Raw genomic sequence first — 25,175 nt, 5'->3', positions numbered from 1 at the left:
ACCATAGAGAAACATTAACAAACATATTATCAATCATATGTAAAATGCCCTCTAATAAACCTAATTTATCCACCCAATCTTTGCAGCCATTCAAATCATATGCCTATCTAGAGATTAGACTAGTGTCGTGGTAGCGCAAAAAAAAAAACTACAGGTAAGAATTTAGGGACTTTTACTGCCATCTAGTGGTCCGTTTTGGGAGTACAGATGACTAATTCTCACTCAGAAGTAGGACAAAGCATTAGCTGGTAAGTCATTGGTAATAGAGCCCCACAGTGGAGGTGTCATGATACCCATAAAACCTAGCGGTCAAACAGGGAAATGGTTCCAATCGTTTTTTCCACCATACATTTTTCCCATAGAGAATTTTAGAAACACTTAAAATAAGGGCTGTGTTTCATGTAGGCTTACCCTGGCGTGATGTTTTGATAACCATGTAAATCTCTCTCGGACAAGGTGACTTTCATCAATATATTCTGCTCTATGTACTCCCAGATTCAAAAATGCTAATTAGCATAAAAGTAGACATAATACAAGACTACAAATCCCTGCCCGTCATCTCTAGCTGACACCTTTGCTAACAGGTATTGTGTCAATTTAAAACTTGCACAGGACAGTTAATAGAATTGTCCATTTAAGGAAATGTAGCCAATTTATTAATTACTACATTTAGCTAACATTAGATAGTTAATCCAGAGATTCTTACCTTTGCCTCGATTCGGTAGGCTCATACCAGATCATCATGGTATTTGAAATTCTTTATGATAGCCACATTAGCAGCTAATTAGCATTTCATTTTTGGGGAGTAAATACAGGCAAATGTATTGATAAAAGTCACCTTGTCCTAGAGAGATTTACATGGTTATCAAAACGTCACGCCAGAGTAAGCCAACACGAAACACAGCCCTTATTTTAAGTGTTTCTAAAATACCCTATGGGAAAAATGAATGGTGGAAAAACAATTGGAACCATATCCTTGTTTGACCGCTAGGTTTTATGGGTATTATGACTCATACTGTGGTTCTCTATAGAGGTGACATTAGACTCTAGAGCACTTCAAACTCATTCCACAGAGGGCCGAGTGTCTGCGGGTTTTCACTCCTCCCTTGTACATAATTGATGAATGAAGGTCTCTAATTAGTAAAGACCTCCTGTCACCTGGTTGTCTAGGTCTTAATTGAAAGGAAAAACCAAAATCCTGCAGACATAGGCCCTCTATGGAATGAAATTGACACCGCTGCTCTAGAGTGTCTGTCCTTATAATACTTTGGGCATATGCTGCTTTCAATACAACTGGGACCTCAGAAAAAAACGAGCTCAAACTTTGAAAAATCATTTGGAACAGTCATCCAACTCGGAATTCCAAGTCGGAAACTCAAGCATCTTTCTATCACTAACGTCATCATTTGACTTTGTTTTCCCCCAAGTTCCCAGTTGTCATGAAAGCACCATTATACAAATTAGTGCAACATTATGGAACATCACAGGGCTGACAATTTTGCATGACGGAATCTGGGCCCTGTTCAAATACACTAAAAATGTATCCTCTGTTCCCCTTCATTCCTTGAAGGAATCCCTAAACAACTAGGGATCAAGGGGAAACTTCTGAGAGGTCACATTTGCCTTTACATTTTCAGCACACTTGCCTCTGTGCCATGCAGAACTCCTTAGATCAAAAAGACTGCCTTGCATGCCTGTAAATCGTGAAATAAAACCAACTAAAATAACACCACAAAGCAATGAAGGAGCAACTTCAATCTTTATTATATAGCGGAGGCTGCAAAACCGGTATCTATACTGAACAAAAATATAAACGCAACACGCAACAATTTCAAAGATTTTGCTGAGCTATAGTTCTTATGAGGAAATCAGTCAATCGAAATAAATTCGGCCCCAATCTATGGATTTCACATGATTGTGCAGGGGCGCAGACATGGGTGGTCCTGGGAGGACATAGGCCCACCCACTTGGGAGCCTGGCCAACCCACTTGGGAGTCAGGCCCAGCCAATCAGAATGTTTTTCCGCACAAAAGGGTTTTATTAGACAGAAATACTCCCCAGCACCCCTCCCTCCTCTGACAATCCCGCAGGTGAAGAAGCCGGATGTGGAGGTCCTGGGCTGGCGTGGTTACACGTGGTCTGTGGTTGTAAGGCCGGTTGGACGCAACTGCCAAAATCTCTAAAACAACGTTGGAGGCAGCTTATGATAGAGAAATGAACATTCAATGCTCTGGTGGACATTCCTGCAGGCAGCATGCCAATTGCACACTCCCTCAAAACATCTGTGGCATTGCGCTATGTGACAAAACTGCACATTATAGAGTGGGCTTTTATTGTCCCCAGCACAAGGTGCACCTGTGTAATGATCATGCTGTTTAATCAGCTTCTTGGTATGCCACACCTGTCAGGTGGATGGATTATCTTGACAAAGGATAAAATGCTCACCAATTTGTGCACAAAATTTTAGCAAAATACAGTTATTGTGCATATGGAACATTTCTGGTATATTTTATTTCAGCTCATGAAACATGGGACCAGCACTTTACATGTTGCATTTATATTTTTGTTCAGTGTATAACAAAGGATGTAATTTTGTACAGGTGTTCCTCTATTCAACTGAAATAGATTTGACTCACGTAACAGACAGGTGAGTGACAGAAAAGCTATTTGCTGGGGGTGAAATATAAAACAGAATGCTGTAGTTTGTCAGGGTCATGTGATAAAAATTAAATACAAAAGTGCAAAGAGAAAGAAGAATTCAATTCCATCCAATGCCCAACCAACCCTGAAAAACAATGATTTCAAATCACACAAAAAAAGCCATAGAATTTCTGCTCAATTTCCCCCCCCCCCACAACATATCATGTTTACCGCAATCTTCCAGTTAGAGGCCATGCCGAGTTCAGGCGAACCTATCTATTTCATAATTACGGTCCTAACACAACAGTTACATTTAAGAATTAATCTCAGCAGATTAATTCATTCAAAGCAGATATTTTTCCTGACAAAACCAGCAGGTACTGAGAGACTGTCTCCTTCCAAAATGGCACCCTATCCCTATATAGTGCACTACACAGCCACTGTAATCTTTATCATGAAGAATCATTTTCAGAGATATAAATACAACGTCATGCACAGAGAGTAGGAACGGGACTGTGGTGGGTGTAGGTTGTGTGGTCTTCTTTAAAGATGAATGTGACATTTTTTTCTCCTTTTGCATTGGTTAATGATGGCACACATTTTGGTCCATGGATAGATGGATGCTTAAATTTGTCACAACTCTATACCGATGGTGGCTCGCTCCCTTTTCCCACCTTCTTGACTAAGAAGATTCGACAGCAATGCTTTACAGGAAGTGGGATCTTTTACAGGAAGTAGTCAGGAGTGCGGCGGGTCACATGGGGCTCTCCTCTGCGAGGGGCGGGGTCGAACTGAAGGCTGGACCAGAAACAAAAAGACAGTCACATTTATATCTGATATGATGCTTTTGAGCGATTTTTAGATCTAATAGGAGGGTTCGTTTTATTTCATGAATCAAGATAAATAAGTTAGCAAGCTTCCTTTTCTTATCTACTCGTAACAATTTCCAATTTTATTCACAAGTGGATTTATTTTTTAGTAAACACATTTTGAAGTGAATACTTACAAGGAGTACTTGAGCGTGTCATCCAGCTCCATGATGGCGGCCTGGTTTCCACAGCGATAGCAGTAATTGGGTGCACTGAAGATGGTCACTACATTACGGTCATGGCACCAGTTATAACCCTGTCAAAAAACAAACATTCAGTAAATCTAGGAACAAGACACAAAGTGCAAAACGATCATTACATCATGCAAACAGGACAATGTCTACATTTTGGTCAAAGATTATATAATTTTCAGTATTTTAGAAAAAAGGATAGACATCTTGGGACAAGGCTAGTCAAAACACAGTTATATGCTGTGGATCTTGGTGAATGCGAGGCTTGATAAATCACCCTGCACTGAAGGGATTGTGCATATTGGCACATTTCATTATGAAGAAACATGAGAATACCTGCACGCTGTTTTCTGCCCTCAGACTCAGTTTCAACGTAGCAATGACTCAACCACGGCCCATCTTCATCAGGCTAACTGGTGTACATTTTAAATGTGCATTTAATAAGTCCTTAGAGGGTGAAATGTCCCAATGTACCTCCATGACCAGCTGGTGAGCTCTGGAGACCAGGGTGAGTCCGTTAGCATGGTTGAAGGTCTCTGAGATGTCCTGTCCAAAGGTGTAGCCGGCACCGCGGGGAGAGATGCCCCAGCCACCACGGTCATCAGGGTCTGACCACAGCAGGTCACACATCGGACCCTGGAGGAGGGAGGGAGACGGTGGCCATTTTAATAAGGTCAACAATACAGTGAACACCACATGATGTGAATAAGGTGGCCATATTGGTGAGGTCAGGCTGCAACACTTGGAGCGTCACCACATGATGTGATCGAAGGCATTGTGTGCGCACACATATTACAACTGTGAGATGAGTAGTGACTGGTTGGCCAGAAATCCATGGAACCGATTAACTAGCTGACATACAATGTCAGGGCTTACAGACTCCATTGGTTCAATATCCACACTAGCATTCTATGAAACGCTAAACCACTGGAGACGCTCCACTCTACAGGAACTGAAGAAAGCAGGCATCTCTTGGCTAGAGGCAAAAGCCCTCACACAGAAGTGAGTGAGGTGGAGAGCCATGGTTGACACCCTACGCTCCCAAGGGGGCCCAAGAGGTTTAAGTCAATACTATGAAACGACACATTGGGCATGCATTCTAACTGGCACGGTAGTATGGAGATTGGACGTGGTTTCTAGGCACGTGGAAGTGCGCTGACCTCATGAGGAACCTCCTGTAAGCGATCCAGCGCTCGGATGTGTTCCAGTGTGTCTATTGAGGGGGACAACCCACCGTGGAGACAGAATATCTGCAGAGGAACGACAAGTCCATTAGACATTTCCATCTAAAATATGTGATGGTTAGAACAAAAATCAATCATTTAGGCTTTACATTTCCATCTGACATTGTGTTATTGCTATAAAAACATCAGTAACAGATGCATATGAACATTGTGTTGTAAATGTCCAAATCAATTACTTTTAAGACCTGTCCTCTACAGCACATTGCTGCTGAATGGCATGGTTTTTTAATAACAATACTCATAAGGGAAGGGATCACTGCCGCTACCTCTCTTTCCAACCAAGGTGCATGAATTGAGGACAAACTGAAGGAGAGAGGAGATTCAGCAACACTTGGGAGGATAATGGAATTTAATATTTTTTTTTTTAAAGCTTATTTATTGCTAAAAGTAGAACCAACGTGTTTCGGCTTTTGGCCTTCATAGTGGTTTTGATGGTCAAAAGTGTTGGTTCTACTTTTAGCAATAAATACGCTTTTTTTTATTGAATTCCATTGTCCTCCCAAGTGTTGCTGAATCTCCTCTCTCTTTCATAAGTGATACTAATAATACATTAGTTTTATATAGCGCTCTTCAAGGACCCAAACAAAGACACGTATGTAACGCTTCCACTAATAAATAAATTAAAGCGATACATTAAAGCTGCAATATGTAACTTTTTGGGCGACCTGACCAAAGTCACAGAGTCTAAGAAGCGGTAGATCTGTTCTATGTGCACTATTTCTATGCTTCCTGTTCTTAAGTTTAGCTTTTGCGTCTTTTATTTTCGGCTTCAAACAGCTGAAAATACAATATTTTTGGTTATGGAAAATATATTTCACAGTGGTTTAGATGGAACAATGATTCTCTACACAATGACTGCTTGTTTTGTCAAATAAACTATTAGAATTTTAGCAACCAGGAAATGTCTGCATAATGCACCTTTAACAACTAATATCTCACCTGGTTATCTACCAGGGCAGTGAGGGGCAGATAGTCAAATAAGTCAGTGAAGTACTTCCAGACGTTGGCGTTTCCGTATTTCCTTAAACACTCGTCGTAGAAGCCGTACACCTGGGTGATCTGTCTGCTCTCGTGGTTCCCTCGAAGGATTGTGATTCGCTCACGGTACCTAACCTAAAAAACAAAACAAAATGATTAACACATCTCTGGGTGGGACAACAAGCGCATAACAACACACATTACAATCAGTGACTGCACCTTCTGTTTTCGAGTCAAACCAGACATGGTTTAAGGTTGACGATGACATTTACAGTAGCAGCAGTAAATCTTATCCTGTGTTATATCAGTAGGCTGTCCTGTCCTCCCTGTAGACTTACTGTCCTCCTCTACCCGTTTGAGTTTTAACCTCGTTGTGGTTTTTCCCCTGTGAAAAACTAGGCAATATCAGAGAGGAATCGGCCAAAGCTATTTCAGAGTGTACTCTAAAACAGGGATGGGGCAGCTGGCGGACCGAGGGTATTCTGTAGGCCCGCGTTTCAATCCACCCCCCTCCATAAAATCTATATAAAACAAAATTTTACTTAGGGCCTCCAAAAGGCTAGGGCACATGTGTGGGTATGGATGTGGGTATGGATGTGGGTATGCAGAGCTGCAAGACACTGCTTGCCTGGCTACCCAAACGCTACGCCACGCCCACGGATGCGCGTTTTCCTCTGCAATGGGTCTGGATCCGAGTACCTCCACAACGAATTCTAGAACGGAAAAACATTCCAACTGTTCTGATTGGTCCCAGAAACGGATGGGTTGGGCCAGAGCCAGAACACAAGCGGGTAAAGTGGAGGTTTGAAAATGTATCATTGGTTTTGCTACTCGAATTGGTTAGAGATGATCCAATCGCTGATTACTTTGTTTTGTACAATACTTCTCATTTTGATGTCACCACAAACAACTTCAATGACGGCAGTCTCAGACTGAAGTATGTAGCGAACTTTAGAGCAGCGGAAGAATTCCATTTGAGTCGTCAGGCAAGGCCACTGCAGCCCCTCATGATGAATTTGGATTCAAACCCATTAAAATTGCCCATCCCTGCTCTAAAACATTTGGCTATGTTTACCTTGAGAGATACCAGGAGACTGACAGTCTCTACAGAGTAGTAGCCCCTGTCCACGTAGTCTCCCATGAAGAGGTAGTTGGTGTCCGGAGACTTCCCTCCGATTTTAAACAGCTCCACCAAGTCATGGAACTGACCGTGGACATCCCCGCACACAGTGACCGGACATCTCACCTCCTGCACATTAGACTCCTTCGTCAGGATCTCTTTGGCCTGGAAAGGAGAAGAGGAGTTTGGGGTTAGGGCTTTAGTCAGAGGATGGGGGAAATCAGGGATACAGAGCACAAGTTCGGGTGTGTGTATGTTATTTCTTGTTTGAGTATTTACAAAATGCATATGATGCATATTTTTAAGCTGTAACTATATACAGTAGTTGATACCCAAGGGGCAACTGCAACAAGCAAGAACAGAGAGTAAGATCAGCAAGGATATCAAACTGAAATGTCCAAACACATTCATATAAAAATACAACATCAATGCTCCTTACATCCTACAAGTAAACTACAGTACTCAGTCAATGCATGTCTGCCAACTCCACAGTGAATGCAATGGCAATAGGCAGCTCCGCCGCCATTTTCAGAATAATGTAGTTAGCTAGTTAGCTAGTGATAACTAACTAGCAGTAGCATACAAAAGTCGTTGGAGAAATTAACCGTGCTCAGACCAATGAGCAATTTAAGATAGTTGTTTAACAGTTAGCTAATGCTAGCCGGCAAACTAGCTTAGTTACGGGCTTACAAGATCATTCGAATGAAATGGGTTACAATTACCTTCTCGCAAAGGGCTTTGACTTGGTTTTCCGAGAGCTGCTTGCATTCGCCGAGTTGCTCAATCCACCCATCCAACTCCTTAGTGAATGACTTGTCGTCCATGTCTAGATATTTTTCAGCTAGCTAGTTAGGTTACCTATTGAAAACGAATTTAGCTAATGCTAGCTGGATGGCTAACGCTTTCTCGTCATTCGCACTCTTTTTGCTTTCGTCGAAAATGAACGCACGACCTAGCTAGGTTACCAACTCTGTTTTAAATGGGTTCAACCCCCCCACCACTAGCTAGCTAGGTTACCGACTCTGTTTTAAATGGGTTCAACCCCCCCACCACTAGCTAGCTAGGTTACCGACTCTGTTTTAAATGGGTTCAACCCCCCCACCACTAGCTAGCTAGGTTACCGACTCTGTTTTAAATGGGTTCAACCCCCCACCACTAGCTAGCTAGGTTACCGACTCTGTTTTAAATGGGTTCAACCCCCCCACCACTAGCTAGCTAGGTTACCGACTCTGTTTTAAATGGATTCAACCCCCCCACCACTAGCTAGCTAGGTTACCGACTCTGTTTTAAATGGGTTCAACCCCCCCACCACTAGCTAGCTAGGTTACCGACTCTGTTTTAAATGGATTCAACCCCCCCACCACTAGCTAGTTAGGTTATCGACTCTGTTTTAAATGGATTCAACCCCCCCACCACTAGCTAGCTAGGTTACAGACTCTGTTTTAAATGGGTTCAACCCCCCCACCACTAGCTAGCTAGGTTACCGACTCTGTTTTAAATGGGTTCAACCCCCCCACCACTAGCTAGCTAGGTTACAGACTCTGTTTTAAATGGGTTCAACCCCCCCACTAGCTAGCTAGGTTACCGACTCTGTTTAAAAAAAAATCAAAAGCAATCACTTTTGCATGTGAAAACACAGAATCCTACTCATCAGCCCAGTTCCAAAACAATGCAATCACTTTTCACCCGATTAAAATGTATTCCACCGGGGTAACCCGAGTCAGATAAACTAACCCCCCTGGTCTTGCTGCGTTTACGTCATTGGCCGATGTACTTCACTGGTCCCCTTCACCTGGGCTATGCTGCCACCGTGTGGTTGCAAATGGGAACTACACTGTGCTCTCGGTATCAAAATAAATACCATGAATATTGTGGATAATAGTGTAAATAGATCTACTGTTATTCAAATGCATAGGACTACTGTGCATTCACAGTGAATAAATAAAACGGACTGGCAGGATGCAAGTACAACTTCCCAGAATTTGAGGCGGCTCCTCAGGTTCAAGACACACGCATGCGCATTGAGTTTCATCCTACACAGCAGTAGAAGAAAATGGTCTGTGCAATACTGAATCCTTGGGACATCCCAACTCTGACGTTACCCCATTGAAGTTGACGTTTGTGAGTGCTTTGGGACGTGGGTGGGATGGCAGCACCCGCTGCTCGTTGAGAAGAGTAAGAACGATACGTGCTTTCACGTCAGAGTCTCCAAAAGTCTCCAATAACACCAGAAAAAGTCGCTAGATTTGTCGCTAGTCGATTTTTAAAAAATATGTCGCTAGAGGGGGTCTGAAAACTCGCTAAATATAGCGGAAAAAGTCGCTAAATTGGCAACACTGCTCACTCGCTGTCAAATCAATGCCAGTTTTATCCAAGCAATGCTCTCTCTCTTCTCGCAGGTCCGTCAGTTCAGCGCTTGGCTGACCAGGCAAGTGCTGGTCAAGGTAAGAAAAGCAGAACGAACAAGCTACTGGAAGGGCTCAATGATGTCTGACGACTTGAGAACGATATTATCAAACACAGGTGTCTAGTCGAAAGATGTAGCCGTCACAGATGGTCAAAAAATTAAGCAAAATATCTCAAGATAATCCCAAAATGTCTAATGGGTGCAATGACAAGGAAAACCTCTCTGCAACCTGTTTATCCCTGTTTATTTTAGCCTCCCGTCCAGGTGTAGGGAGTTGAGGGTCGCTATACCTCTCTCCTCAGAAGCCAGCAAGCAGGGCAGACTGGAGCAAGTGGTCACAGTGTCTGTATGTCAGTCCCATTCGGTTCCCACACACACACACACACACACACACATACATACATGGGAATTGCTGACTGTCATCTGTCCCATGAACCTGGATACTTTTCTCTTTTCAGACTGGCACCCAGCTACTGCCCCATAGCTATAGTAAACAGGCATATTTCTGTTCCTCCAAGCCCTAGTCAAGGACCCCAAGCTATCTGGCATCATGATGAACCCCCATGTTAAACGCAGCATCAAACACACCAACACTGATGTCATGACAAAGACAGGGATGTCTCCCCTCATCATCACCTCATCAGTGGGTAGCCAGCCTTACAGTGGCTTGCCAAAGTATTCACCCCCCCTTGGCATTTTTCCTATTTTGTTACCTTACAACCTGGAATTAAAATTGATTTTTTGGGGGTTTGTATCATTTGATTTACACAACATGCCTACCACTTTGAAGATGCAAAATATTTTTTTTTATTGTGAACCAAACAAGAAATAATACAATAAAACAGAACTTGAGCGTGCATAACTATTCACCCCCACAAAGTCAATACTTTGTAGAGCCACCTTTTGCAGCAATTACAGCTGCAAGTCTCTTGGGGTATGTCTCTATAAGCTTGGCACATCTAGCCACTGGGATTTTTGCCCATTCTTCAAGGCAAAACTGCTCCAGCTCCTTCAAGTTGGATGGGTTCTGCTGGTGTACAGCAATCTTTAAGTCATACCACAGATTCTCAATTGGATTGAGGTCTGGGCTTTGACTAGGCCATTCCAAGACATTTAAATGTTTCCCCTTAAACCACTAGTGTTGCTTTAGCAGTATGCTTAGGGTCATTGTCCTGCTGGAAGGTGAACCTCCGTCCCAGTCTCAAATCTCTGGAAGACTGAAACAGGTTTCCCTCAAGAATTTCCCTGTATTTAGCGGCATCCATCATTCCTTCAATTTTGACCAGTTTCCCAGTCCCTGCCGATGAAACACATCCCCACAGCATGATGCTGCCACCACCATGCTTCACTGTGGGGATGGGGTGATGAGAGGTGTTGGGTTTGCGCCAGACATAGCGTTTTCCTTGATGGCCAAAAAGCTAAATTTTTGTCTCATCTGAGCAGAGTACCTTCTTCCATATGTTTTGGGAGTCTCCCACATGCCTTGTTTGCTTATTTTTTTCCATAAAGCCCAGCTCTGTGGAGTGTACGGCTTAAAGTGGTCCTATGGACAGATACTCCAATCTCTGCTGTGGAGCTTTGCAGCTCCTTCAGGGTTATCTTTGGTATCTTTGTTGCCTCTCTGATTAATGCCCTCTTTGCCTGGTCAGTGAGTTTTGGTGGGCGGCCCTCTCTTGGCAGGTTTGTTGTGGTGCCATATTCTTTCAATTTTTAATAATGGATTTAATGGTGCTCCGTGGGATGTTCAAAGTTTCAGATATTTTTTTAGAACCCAACCCTGATCTGTACTTCTCCACAACTTTGTCCCTGACCTGTTTGGAGAGCTCCTTGGTCTTCATGGTGCCGCTTGCTTGGTGGTGCCCCTTGCTTAGTGGTGCCCCTTGCTTAGTTGTGTTGCAGACTCTGGGGCCTTTCAGAACAGGTGTATATATACTGAGATCATGTGACACTTAGATTGCACACAGGTAGACTTTATTTGACTAATTATGAGACTTCTTAAGGTAATTGGTTGCACCAGATCTTATTTAGGGGCTTCATAGCAAAGGGAGTGAATACATATGCACACACCTCTTTTCCGTTATTTATTTTTTGTTTGAAACAAGTTATTTTTTTTTCATTTCACTTCACCAATTTGGACTATTTTGTGTATGTCCGTTACATGAAATCCAAATAAAAATCCATTTAAATTACAGGTTGTAATGCAACAAAATGGGAAAAAAACGCCAAGGGGGATGAATACTTTTGCAAGGCACTGTATGTCAGACTTGTGTATCTGTCTCGACAGACAGGTGAAAGAAAGATAGTGTTACAAAAGTTGTGTGTAATAACTGTGTAATGTATAACAGTTGTCTCGTGTGATGTTTACGTGCCTGTGTCTGATGCCCTGATGTAGCCAGTAACACAGGGACACTCAAAGTCAATCTGAAATGAATCATTGTTTATTAACAGCAAGCTGGAGAGGTCACAGTCAAACTTAGATGCATAAAGTACCGGTCTGAAGTGGGCTCCATTGGGGCAGTCCCGTTTTGTTCTCTTATATACTTGTTACATACAAGTTATATTTGCATGATTTAGCTTATTTATCATTCGTATTTAATTCATCATTAACCTTTGGTTCATTCATGTGACCGACCAATCCTGGTTCATGCATGTGACAGACCAATACCTCACAGGGCTTCTTCTCTCTAAGCTGAGACCTTGAAACTGAGATATCCTTTCGTTCTCAAAACAAGGTTCTGGGCGTACTGCCCAAATTGCAGATACTGACAGTGAGGATTCGTTCAATCAGTCACTTGCATGAACACAGAAATTGGTTATTAGAAAAGCACAAACATAGACATTTTCCATCACAGGAGATTAACTACATTTGTATTGAATTGAATAATAGTGTATCTTTACTTCCATTCCTCAGCTGTTATTGGCTGATAAAGGCTGTCTGACCTCTGACCTCTGACGTCATCTCAGCTTTCAGTAAGATGATGAGTGCCCACCGTGGAGAGGTCACCTGTACTGTCAGCACCACAAAGGTGAGATCTAACACACACACACACACACACTCCATCATTACACAGATTTAATCTAGTCCCAGATCAGCCAACTCAAGACGTACATTAATCAACACTAAAATGTAATTTACATTTACATTTACAGGACTTGGATCATTTGCAGATGAATTATTTGACGTCTTCCTAATCCTGTGTGTCTTTCACAACCTCAAAGACCTGAGAGTTGCTCTGAATGGCTTCCTGGCCAGAGGAGAGACGCTTCCTGGCCAGAGGAGAGAGGCTTCCTGGCCAGAGGAGAGAGGCTTCCTGGCCAGAGGAGAGAGGCTTCCTGGCCAGAGGAGAGAGGCTTCCTGGCCAGAGGAGAGACGCTCGAGCTGGAGACTAAGGTAGGAACTAGGAACTCACAGAGGAGGCTACTGAATAGCTAATACTGAATAGACATCGTATGAAAATGTATGCACTCACTAACTGTAAGTCGCTCTGGATAAGAGCGTCTGCTAAAATGACTAAAAATGTAAAAAGAAATAACAAGCCACAGTGGATGAAAGAATAATGGAATCACCTACATTGACATTTTAGACTTATATTTCCGTTACCCCAGACTACAATCCTCACCATAAAGTCAGCGAAATATAGTGACTATGAGCTGGTTTGTACATGCTGCTACAAGTCTGAACGTCTTCTCTGTTCTCTCTCTGCCCAGTCTGACCCCTCCATCCTGGGTGGAATGACAGTCAGCATCAGGGACAAGTATGTGGACATGTCTACCAAGACTAAGATCCAGAAACGGACCTTAGGGAGACCTAAGATTTGGTTGTGTCCCAAATGGCACCCTATTCCCTACACCTACACATTTACATTTTAGTCATTTAGCAGACGCTCTTATCCAGAGCGACTTACAGTTAGTGAGTGCATACATGTATATATATATAATTTTTAAAAATGTTTTTTATTTATTAATTTTTTATACCCCCCGTGGGAATCGAACCCACAACCCTGGCGTTATCAACTGAGCTACATCCCTGCCAGCCATTCCCTCCCCTACTCTGGACCAATTGTGCGCCGCCCCATGGGTCTCCCGGTCGCGGCCGGCTACGACAGAGCCTGGATTCGAACCAGGATCTCTAGTGGCACAGCTAGCACTGCGATGCGGCGTCTTAGACCACTGCGCCACACTCTATTATAGTGCACTACTTTTGACCAGGGCGCATAGGGTAGTGCACTATATATTTTATTTTATCTTTATTTAACTAGGCAAGTCAGTTAAGAACACATTCTTATTTACAATGACGGCCTACACCGGCCAAACCCGGACGACGCTGGGCCAATTGTGCGCCGCCCCATGGGTCTCCCGGTCGCGGCCGGTTGTGATACAGCCTGGAATCGAACCAGGGGGTCTGTAGTGACGCCTCAAGCACTGAGATGCAGTGCCTTAGACCGCTGCGCCACTCGGTCTGTAGTGACGCCTCAAGCACTGAGATGCAGTGCCTTAGACCGCTGCGCCACTCGGGAGCCCCAGCAGGTAGCCTAGCGGTTAAGAGCGTTGGGCCAGTAACGGAAAGGTCGCTGGTTTGAATCCCCAAGCCAACTAGGTGACAAATCTGTTGATGTGCCTTTGAGCAAGGCACTTAACCCTAATTGGTCCTGTAAGTCGCTCTGGATAAGAGCGTCTGCTAAATGACCAAAATGTTTTGTACTTATGCATAATCAACTGGACCTAAGTCCTGTGGACTCAGTAGGGAATGAATGGGTAGTGGAACAATGTTAAGGAGAAATGCTTATGTACATTGCATTTGGAAAGTATTCAAACCCCTTGACTTTTTCCACATTTTGTTACATTACAGCTTTATTCTAAAATGGATTAAATAAATAAAAATTCCTCAGCAATCTACACACAATACCCCATAATGACAAAGTGAAAACAGGTTTTTAGAAATTTTGGCAAATGTATATAAAAAAATAAAAAATGTATTTACATAAGTATTCAGACCCTTTGCTATGAGACTCGAAATTGAGAGCAGGTGCATCCTTTTTCCATTGATCATCCTTGAGATGTTTCTACAACTTGATTTACCACCTGTGGTAAATTCAATTGAATGGAAATGATTTGGAAAGGCACACACCTGTTTATATAAGGTCACACAGTTGACAGTGCACGTCAGAGCAAAAACCAAGCCATGAGGTCAAAGGAATTGTCTGTACAGACAGGATTGTGTCGAGGCACAGATCTGGGGAAGGGAACCAAACATTTCTGCAGCATTGAAGGTCCCCAAGAACAGTGGCCTCCATAATTCTTAAATGGAAGAAGTTTGGAACCACCAAGACTCTTCCTAGAGCTGGCCTCCCAGCCAAACTGAGCAATCGGGGGAAAAGGGCCTTGGTCAGGGAGGTGACCAAGAACCCGATGGTCACTCTGATAGAGCTCCAGAGTTCCTCTGTGGAGATGGGAGAACCTTCCAGAAGGACAACCATCTCTGCAGCACTCCACCAATCAGGCCTTTTATGGTAGAGTGGCCAGACGAAAGCCACTCCTCAGTAAAAGGCACATGACAGCCTGCTTGGAGTTTGCCAAAAGGCACCTAAAGACTCTCAGACCATGAGAAACAAGATTCTCTGGTCTGATGAAACCAAGATTGAACTCTTTGGCCTGAATGCCAAGCGTCACGTCTGGAGGAAACCTGGCACCATCCCTACTGTGAAGCATGGTGGTGGCAGCATCATGCTGTGGGGATGTTTTTCAGCGGCAGGGACTGGGAAACTAGTCAGGATCGAGGGAAAGATGAACGGAGCAAAGTATAGAGAGATCCTTGATGACAACCTGCTCCAGAGCGCTCAGGACCTCAGACTGGGGCAAAGGTTCACCTTCCAACAGGACAATGACCCTAAGCACACAGCCAAGACAACGCAGGAGTGACTTCGGGGAATGTCCTTGAGTGGCCCAGCCAGAGCCTGGACTTGAACCTGATCGAACATCTCTAGAGAGACCTGAAAATAGCTGTGCAGCGACGCTCCCCATCCAACCTGACAGAGCCTGAGAGGATCTGCAGAGAAGAATGGGAGAAACTCCCCAAATACAGGTGCCAAGCTTGTAGTGTCATACCCAAGAAGACTCGAGGCTGTAATTGCTGCCAAAGGTGCTTCAACAAAGTACTCAGTAAAAGGTCTGAATACTTATGTAAATGTGATATTTCCGTTTCTTTTTTTTTCTTTTTTCTTTTTTCTTTCACCTTTATTTAACCAGGTAAGCCAGTTGAGAACAGGTTCTCATTTACAACTGCGACCTGGCCAAGATAAAGCAAAGTAGTGCAATAAAAACAACACAGAGTTACATATGGGGTAAAAAAAAACATAAAGTCAGAAATACAACAGAAAATATATATACAGTGTGTGCAAATGTAGCAAGTTATGGAGGTAAGGCAATAAATAGGCTATAGTGCAGAATAATTACAATAGTATTAAATTCTTTATATTTAATACATTTGCAAAAATTTCTAAAAACCTGTTTTTGCTTTGTCATTATGGGGTATTGTGTGTAGATTGATGGGGAAAAAACTATTTAATCCATTTTAGAATAAGGCTGTAACGTAACAAAATGTGGAAAAAGTCAAGGGGTCTGAATACTTTCAAATGCACTGTATGTAGTGACTGGGTGTATATGTGTTTTAATGTCACTATATATTATTGCTTCCTAGCTTCGATCTTAACAGTACAAATTATTACAGTAAAGCCAGTCTTTCTGTTGTCTTGTTCATATGAAATATTATGTATTATAAAAACCACTGGATTTGTTTGTTTGTTGGTGTTGATTTGCAAAGCCATAGCGAGGCTAGTTGATTTGCGGATGCAGTCAAAGAAATGTGTGTGGAAAATATTGCACTAAAATATTTGTTTACAGTTTCACAGAGGCAAACTGTTTGACAATCAGACATTGAAGAACTAGGGACGTGACTGAAATGTGAATATCAAATCAAATTTTATTGGTCGCATACACATATTTAGCTATGTTATTGTGGGTGTAGCGAAATGCAGCTCCAACAGTGCAGTAATATCTAACAATGCACACACATCTAAAAGTAAAATAATGGAATTAAGAAATATATAAATATTTGGACGAACAATGTCGGAGTCCATATATCATAAAGTTATTTCCGGCTGTATGTAATAATGCAAAGAACGTTCTGGGCTAAAAACGTGAGAAATAATGTTTAAAATAAAATAAAATACTGCAAAGTTGTTTAGGAGCCTGAAACAAGGTGGCCATGTCTATTGGGGTCATCTTGACTTCTTTAATATTTTTATTTTAGATAACCTTTATTTAACTAGGCAAGTCAGTTAAGAACAAATTCTTATTTACAATGACGGCCTACCAAAAGGCAAAAGGTATCCTGCGGGGACGGGGGCTGGGATTAAAAATATAGGACAAAACACACATCACGACAAGAGAGACACCACAACACTACATAAAGAGAGACCTAAGACAACAGCATGGCAGCAACACATGACAACACAGCATGGTAGCAACACCACATGACAACAACATGGTAGCAACACAACATGGCAGCAGCACAACATGGCAGCAGCACAAAACATGGTACATTATTGGGCACAGACAACAGCACAAAGGGCAAAAAGGTAGAGAGAACGATACATAATGCGAAGCAGCCACAACTGGCAGTAAGAGTGTCCATGATTGAGTCTTTGAATGTAGAGATGGAGATAAAACTGTCCAGTTTGAGTGTTTTTTGCAGCTTGTTCCAGTCGCTTAGGCTGGAGTCATTAAAACTAGTTTTTCAACCACTCCACAAATGTCTTGTTAACAAACTATCGTTTTGGCAAGCGATGGAGTGTGTGTTTGTGCATGACACAAATAATTGTTCCAACAATTGTTTACAGACAGATTATTTCACTTATAATCCACTGTATCAAAATTCCGGTGGGTCAGAAGTTTATATAAACTAAGTTGACTGTGCCTTTAAACAGCTTGGAAAATTCCAGAAAATGATGTCATGGCTTTAGAAGCTTCTGATAGGCTAATTGACATCATTTGAGTCAATTGGAGGTGTACCTGTGGATGTATTTCAAGGCTTACCTTCAAACTCAGTGCCTCTTTGCTTGACATCATGGGAAAATCAAAAGAAATCAGCCAAGACCTCAGAAAAAAAATTGTAGACCTCCACAAGTCTGGTTCATCCTTGGGAGCAATTTCCAAACGCCTGAAAATACCACGTTCATCTGTACAAAAAATAGTACGCAAGTATAAACACCATGGGACCACGCAGCCATCATACCGCTCAGGAAGGAGACGCATTCTGTCTCCTAGAGATGAACGTACTTTGGTGCGAAAAGTGCAAATCAATCCCAGAACAACAGCAAAGGACCTTGTGAAGATACTGGAGGAAACGGGTACAAAAGTATCTATATCCACAGTAAAATGAGTCCTATATCGACATAACCTGAAAGGCCGCTCAGCAAGGAAGAAGCCACTGCTCTAAAACCGCCATAAAAAAGCCAGACTACGGTTTGCAACTGCACATGGGGACAAAGATTGTTATTTTTGGAGCTGTTTGCCCATAATGACCATCGTTATGTTTGGAGGAAAAAGGGGGTGCCTTGCAAGCCGAAGAATGCCATCCCAACCGTGAAGCACGGGGGTGGCAGCATCATGCTGTGGGGGTTGTGATCCTATGTGATGAGGTGTGAATGAAGGAGTCAGGCGCAGGAGGTAAAACACAGAAGTCCAGAGTTTATTCCGTTTACATAAATAAAACGCATCAAGCGTCAAAACGAAACTATCACAAGGGAAATATTCCACCTTGGCAATAACAAATGGAAGAGTAGCTCAACCGAGCTCCCTGCTCTCACAATGAAACAATCACTCACAAAGACAAGGGGAACAGAGGGAACACTTATACACATACTAATTAGGGGAATGAGCACCAGGTGTGTGTGATTGACAAGACATGACAAGTGGAGTGATGAGAATGGGATCGGCAGTAGCTAGTAAGCTGGTGACGACGAACGCCGAAACCTGCCCGAACAAGGAGGGGAGGCAGCCATGTTTTTTTTCTTGCAAATATATATATATATATATATACAGTGAGGGAAAAAAGTATTTGATCCCCTGCTGATTTTGTACATTTGCCCACTGACAAAGACATGATAAGTCTATAATTTTAATGGTAGGTTTATTTGAACAGTGAGAGACAGAATAACAAAAACAAAATAAAGAAAAACGCATGTCAAAAATGTTATAAATTGATTTGCATTTTAATGAGGGAAATAAGTATTTGACCCCTCTGCAAAACATGACTTAGTACTTGGTGGCAAAAACCTTGTTGGCAATCACAGAGGTCAGACGTTTCTTGTAGTTGGCCACCAGGTTTGCACACATCTCAGGAGGGATTTTGTCCCACTCCTCTTTGCAGATCTTCTCCAAGTCATTAAGGTTTCGAGGCTGAAGTTTGGCAACTCGAACCTTCAGCTCCCTCCACAGATTTTCTATGGGATTAAGGTCTGGAGACTGGCTAGGCCACTCCAGGACCTTAATTTGCTTCTTCTTGAGTCACTCCTTTGTTGCCTTGGCAACGATCCATTTTCAATGCCCTGGCTGAGGAAGGAGGTTCTCACCCAAGATTTGACGGTACATGGCCCCGTCCATCGTCCCTTTGATGCGGGGAAGTTGTCCTGTCCCCTTAGCAGAAAAACACCCCCAAAGCATAATGTTTCCACCTTCATGTTTGACGGTGGGGATGGTGTTCTTGGGGTCATAGGCAGCATTCCTCCTCCTCCAAACACGGTGAGTTGAGTTGATGCCCAAGAGCTCGATTTTGGTCTCATCTGACCACAACACTTTCACCCAGTTATCCTCTGAATCATTCAGATGTTCATTGGCAAACTTCAGACGGCCCTGTATATGTGCTTTCTTGAGCAGGGGGACCTTGCGGGCACTGCAGGATTTCAGCCCTTCACGGCGTAGTGTGTTACCAATTGTTTTCTTGGTGACTATGGTCCCAGCTGCCTTGAGATCATTGACAAGATCCTCCCGTGTAGTTCTGGGCTGATTCCTCACCGTTCTCATGATCATTGCAACTCCACGAGGTCAGATCTTGCATGGAGCCCCAGGCCGAGGGAGATTGACAGTTATTTTGTGTTTCTTCCATTTGCGAATAATCGCAAATGCACTCTAGCAAACTTCAGACGGGCCTGGACATGTACTGGCTTAAGCAGGGGGACACGTCTGGCACTGCAGGATTTGAGTCCCTGGCGGCGTAGTGTGTTACTGATGGTAGGCTTTGTTACTTGGTCCCAGCTCTCTGCAGGTCATTCACTAGGTCCCCCCGTGTGGTTCTGGGATTTTTGCTCACCGTTCTTGTGATCATTTTGACCCCACGGGGTGAGATCATGCGTGGAGCCCCAGATCGAGGGAGATTATCAGTGGTCTTGTATGTCTTCCATTTCCTAATAATTGCTCCCACAGTTGATTTCTTCAAACCAAGCTGCTTACCTATTGCAGATTCAGTCTTCCCAGCCTGGTGCAGGTCTACAATTTTTTGTTTCTGGTGTCCTTTGACAGCTCTTTGGTCTTGGCCATAGTGGAGTTTGGAGTGTGACTGTTTGAGGTTGTGGACAGGTGTCTTTTATACTGATAACAAATTCAAACAGGTGCCATTAATACAGGTAACGAGTGGAGGACAGAGGAGCCTCTTAAAGAAGAAGTTACAGGTCTGTGAGAGCCAGATATCTTGCTTGTTTGTAGGTGACCAAATACTTATTTTCCACTATAATTTGCAAATAAATTCATAAAAAATCCTACAATGTGATTTTCTGGATTTTTTTTCTCAATTTGTCTGTCATAGTTGACATGTACCTATGATGAAAATTACAGGCCTCTCTCATCTTTTTAAGTGGGAGAACTTGCACAATTGGTGGCTGACTAAATACTTTTTTCCCCCACTGTATGTCATGCAATAAAATGCAAATTAATTACTTAAAAATCATACAATGTGATTTTCTGGATTTTTGTTTTACATTCCGTCTCTCACAGTTGAAGTGTACCTATGATAAAAATTACAGACCTCTACATGCTTTGTAAGTAGGAAAACCTGCAAAATCGGCAGTGTATCAAATACTTGGTTCTCCCCACTGTGTGTGTGTATATATATATATACATACATATATACATACATCCATACACATATCCTTTTTTAAATGATATTTCCCTTCATTACTTTCCAACCCCACCACCCCTTCCCCAATTGGAGTAAACTAGTGAACAACAACGCTTAGGCCTCTACTTCCAGCCCATACATACTACAGTATATACATTTTATGGACACAGTCAAATTCTACAATAATTATATTTTATTTGTTTTTACTCCTGAACTTCCTCCGATCATTTTCATGATGTCCATCTGGTTTGCTTCTATATGCCATATTTTTCTAACTGTGCTCTTTCACAAAAGCTCTCAACCTTCAAATTCAGACTTAGTGTAAGGGGCCAGGAGAGAGCTTAGGGCAGGTAGGGTACAGGCCGGTGCTGACGGTGGACGATAACACCCAGCAACAGTCAACAAAGAGCTATTTGAAAGTTTTAATGCTTAAAACCAGAGAATCAAATTGTTTGGGGACAGACTTGGTGGAGAGAACCAAGCACTGAAGGTGTTCCTTGGTAAAGATTTCTACTCCACCGCCTTTGGAAGATCTGTCTTGCCGAAAAAGGTTATAACCAGAAAGGTTAACGTCAGTGTTCAAAACACTCTTTCTTAACCACGTCTCAGTAATGACCAACACATCTGGATTGGAGCTGTGAACCCACACTTTAAAATTGATCCATTTTAGGTAATACGCTTCTAGTGTTAACGTGCAGAAAACCCAGGCTTTTATGAGAGCAGAAATCAGTGAAACAGATATCAGAGCACAAGTAAGAATTGGGGCTAGCAACAGTAGATGGGCCAGGGTGTACATGCACATTTCCAGATATCATCAGCAGTAATACAATCAGGGCACGGCCGAGGACAGGGAGAGCTCTGCAGTATTGTTTTTTTATGACATTTGAATATGCATCAGATGGCAACAAGATCATATTGTACAGCAATTTCATCAGGTAACATGAATACAAAGCCGGCGAGAGGTGGTTAGAATAGGATGGGAGGCCAAGAGTCTATGTAACCAATAGAGAGTCAGAGTCCCGAGTGTGGGAACAAACAGACTGTCCCACGGTTGGGTAAACAAGCAAGTTCATAGTCAACAAAGCACACAGGAGTCATGAGGCAAATAGCATAAAGCACAAGAAAAATATATAATGACATGGGGCTAGCCATTGTAAGTTCAAAGAGTCACCAGCCCCAACAAGATAACTTGAGAGTAGCTCTCTATTAGTCCAGTAAGCTATACAAGTATGAGATAAAATAAATAAATAGTAGGCCTATACTAGTTAATTAAAGCGTTTCTGAGTAAACTCACGTAAGCTTCAAGTTAATTAGCCTACCTAAAATTACAATCAGTCCAATATCATACTTTACAGAAAAACTGATGTGAGTTCTGTAAATTAGATTGCTTTCCCACTTACGTCAGGTCAATTTTAGTTAGATTACACGGTTTAGTAGATCAAGCAAGTTTTTAATCCTGTATTTATACTACCACCTACTGAAAGTACAGTATTCATAAACCTCTGTTTCCACTAGTTACCCCAGCCACAAAGTCAAAATGGCCTATATCGTACAAATGCATAAACACAAATTAGCTTTTTAGTCTCATTATAAGGTTGGGGTTAGGCATAAGGTTAGCAATGTGGTTAATGTTAGGTTTAAAATAACATTTGAAGAAGATAAATTGTAGAAATAGGCGTGGTTTATGACTGTGACTGTGGTAACTAGTGACGACCGTTTCTAAAACATCTGCGTTCATTTCCTGGACACAATGTCCACGATTTCAAAACCAGGATTAACAACAAAAATGCATAATATCCTATATTCTTGATCGCATTATGGATGGATTACATGCCATGTTTTTTTATTATCGTGAATGCCTTTATAGAGCTCCGTTTCCTTGAAGTCTCGCGCGCATGCGCTTTGAGCCCCTCCTATTTTATAAAAAAAAAAAATTAAGACTAAAATGGCTGCCTTTCTCATTTAAACCTCTGTCCTAGAAGAATAAATAAACATGAAATACCCGGCGCATAGTGTAATTCAGCATGAAGTCAATATCCATGGTATATAGGGCGTAGAATGCATCCGTTTTTATCATAATGTTGTGGCTGTCAAGAATGGAAAATCTATCCGCTTCATATTTAACCCTTTGCATTCCATGATCCGCCTACAAATGAGGTTTGTGTTTTTCTCGTTTTATATGTTCTCAAAATGTACTTGCAAATGCAGCAGTTTTCTTCTTGTATTGCATTATAGTAGCGCCCATTGCCCCATTATACGCCTGTTGTATTATTGGGTTGTAAACGCATAATAGCGAGACTCTACTACATTAGCACCGCCTATATGGTTTTGCAACAATAGCCTGTTCTAATTAATGTTGGACAAGATGGTTGCAAATAGAATAGATACTTTATAACATATTTATCACATAGTGTTGTGATGTGCATCACCAAATTAGGTTTTTATTTTGTGTGTGTGTGCGTGCGTGCATTCATGCACGTAGTTCTGTGTCACACATACCAATTCAATGATTCTGAACCTGTTTCCCTTTCCTATGTACCTCTCAACAGAAAATGATGCACCAAGTCACTAGCAGCAGCAATGACTATTGCATGAGTGGCCTCGCAGAGGAATGTCAACACCCAACCAGCCACTTCGACTTATGTAGCTCGCAATCCAACAAATTCTACCCTTCGCCCCCACCCCCTACTCTACAGCTGCCTCTCCCTAACCTACCCCCTCTGCCACATGGCATGCACAAGCCCATGCCCTGTCAAATGCAGCAAGAGACACAGAATGAGTTCAACCCTCAGACAGTGAGGATCCGAGGGGCCAGTGAGGCTCCAACTGGGCCAGAGAGCTCCAAGAAGAAGAAAGGAAGCGTCGTCAAATCCGGCCGTAGAGGGAGACCCTCGGGGACGACTAAGTCAGCCGGTTACCGGACAAGCACCGGACGTCCGTTGGGGACCACGAAAGCTGCGGGGTTCAAGACCAGTCCCGGCAGGCCCCTGGGTACGACCAAAGCGGCGGGCTACAAGGTTAGCCCTGGCAGGCCTCCTGGTAGCATCAAGACTCTGGCTCGGCTCAAGAAACTGGAGTACGGGAGCTGTGACGGTACCAAGAAACTAGACTTCAGTAACTGCGGCGGCGGAGCCAAGAAACTGGACTATGCCAGTTGCGAAGTGGGCCCTTTCCCTTACACCATGATGCAGAAACGAGGCTTGTGTGAGCCAACTGGCAAAGTGGAGGAAACTAACGAGTAGTTCTGCCTGCATCTCTATCTACTGCCTGGAACTCAGATTTGAGTGCTTGTCCTAAAGGATGTAGATGACCAGCAGGGGCTTGTGTAGCCAAAATGTGCGTTGACTTTTGGATACGTCTGGACATGGCTACCTACGAATGGCTCCTCCTCTCTTCAATGTATTGTGCTAATATCGTCACCATTTATTCTGTACCCTATCCAAAGACTGAAATCGCTCTCTTTTTTTTCTCCCAATAAGTATTTTATCTTCTTTTTACAGAGATTGCATGATGAGGCATATAATAAATACAATCAGTATACTTTAGCTAAACAGGAATGAGAGAAATAGCTTATTATTCGTCTTAATCTGTTGAAATGCTCGCTGTCTGGAGAAGGGTTGATGTTTTGTTCAAATGTTTAAATATCTGATCTGTTTTATTCATCAGTTTATTTTATTCTCTGATATAAATGTGCTTTATTATTAGAAGTCTTCCTGTCCTTTTGATGTTTTCCACATTGAAAAATGCATCTGAGTAGAAAACAACACAAAACACAGTAGCAAAACATGAATCTTAAGCTTCTCCCAGAGTGCATGTGGCTGTGTCTTGTGTTGTCTGGTATGACATGTATTTCATTTGTATTTACACGCAAATCCGGCCGTAGAGGGAGACCCTCGGGGACGACTAAGTGAGCATTATGAGACACGGGACTGGATTCAATGTGATATATTATTGTTATAACACATTTTTTTTTTTTTGTCATTTTCGCTTGAACTGACACGAACACAAGTGCATCTGAAAACCTCTCATGATACTTATTTGACGACATAGCAATTGTTATTTCTAACACTTTGTGAATATTAATGGTTTTGTCTTCTCAATGTAATGTATTATCCTTTATTCTTTGTTCTCACAAGGTAACTATCACTTGATAAAAGCAAACCCAGAATGAAATGTTGTTTTGCTGTTGAGTAGGAGCTATCATTTTAACCAACAGAGAAAATGCTATGTGGTGGAGTATGTGTAACAATATTGTATTGTATGTATGACCAAAAAAAAATAATAAAATGAAATGGTCATTCCAAAATGATCATATTGTCTTGACTGATATTTTAATGGTGTATAGTTTATAGACAATAGTATAGACAATTGCATTTGTAAAGTGCAGACAAAAACGTATATATATCTTATCATATCATGGGGTCCAGGTCCCATATGGGCCAGTGGAACCCACCTTTATAAAACACTGATTGCATGTCCAACCACTCTTCAAGATAAATATAAGGAATTCTGTTTTAATCCTGACATTCGCATCCTATAATAATGTTTCTAAG

The 25,175-nt window shown here is 42.3% G+C and overlaps 2 protein-coding genes and 1 pseudogene across 3 annotated transcripts; 2 read left to right on the top strand and 1 right to left on the bottom strand.

Annotated features, from left to right (window-relative positions):
- Window positions 1-1,740: 1,740 nt before the first annotated feature.
- On the bottom strand, window positions 1,741-8,832 carry LOC311105201 (serine/threonine-protein phosphatase 2A catalytic subunit alpha isoform-like). The gene is made up of 7 exons (XM_084147256.1): window positions 7,765-8,832; window positions 6,998-7,207; window positions 5,884-6,057; window positions 4,861-4,950; window positions 4,175-4,336; window positions 3,647-3,765; window positions 1,741-3,438 (listed from the first exon to the last, which is right to left on the bottom strand). The coding sequence occupies exons 1-7, from the start codon at window positions 7,864-7,866 to the stop codon at window positions 3,366-3,368; spliced, it is 930 nt and encodes a 309-aa protein (XP_084003382.1). The 5' UTR covers window positions 7,867-8,832; the 3' UTR covers window positions 1,741-3,365.
- Window positions 8,811-13,319, top strand: LOC311104983 (ATP synthase subunit O, mitochondrial-like; annotated as a pseudogene). The gene is made up of 6 exons: window positions 8,811-8,887; window positions 9,702-9,799; window positions 9,968-10,092; window positions 12,361-12,475; window positions 12,658-12,840; window positions 13,158-13,319. The product of its transcript is annotated as an ATP synthase subunit O, mitochondrial-like (transcript).
- An 8,990-nt stretch (window positions 13,320-22,309) lies between these two features.
- Window positions 22,310-24,931, top strand: LOC311105208 (UPF0461 protein C5orf24 homolog). Its single transcript, XM_084147270.1, has 2 exons — window positions 22,310-22,779; window positions 23,172-24,931. Exon 2 carries the CDS (start codon window positions 23,175-23,177, stop codon window positions 23,862-23,864), a length of 690 nt encoding a protein of 229 aa, XP_084003396.1. The 5' UTR covers window positions 22,310-22,779; window positions 23,172-23,174; the 3' UTR covers window positions 23,865-24,931.
- The last annotated feature ends 244 nt before the right edge of the window (window positions 24,932-25,175 follow it).

Source organism: Coregonus lavaretus (genome assembly GCF_964263955.1).
Source record: "Coregonus lavaretus genome assembly, chromosome: 29".
Lineage (NCBI taxonomy): Eukaryota > Metazoa > Chordata > Actinopteri > Salmoniformes > Salmonidae > Coregonus > Coregonus lavaretus.
The sequence above is the reverse complement of the archived record's forward strand: the minus strand, read 5'-3'. Positions and strand labels throughout refer to the sequence as shown.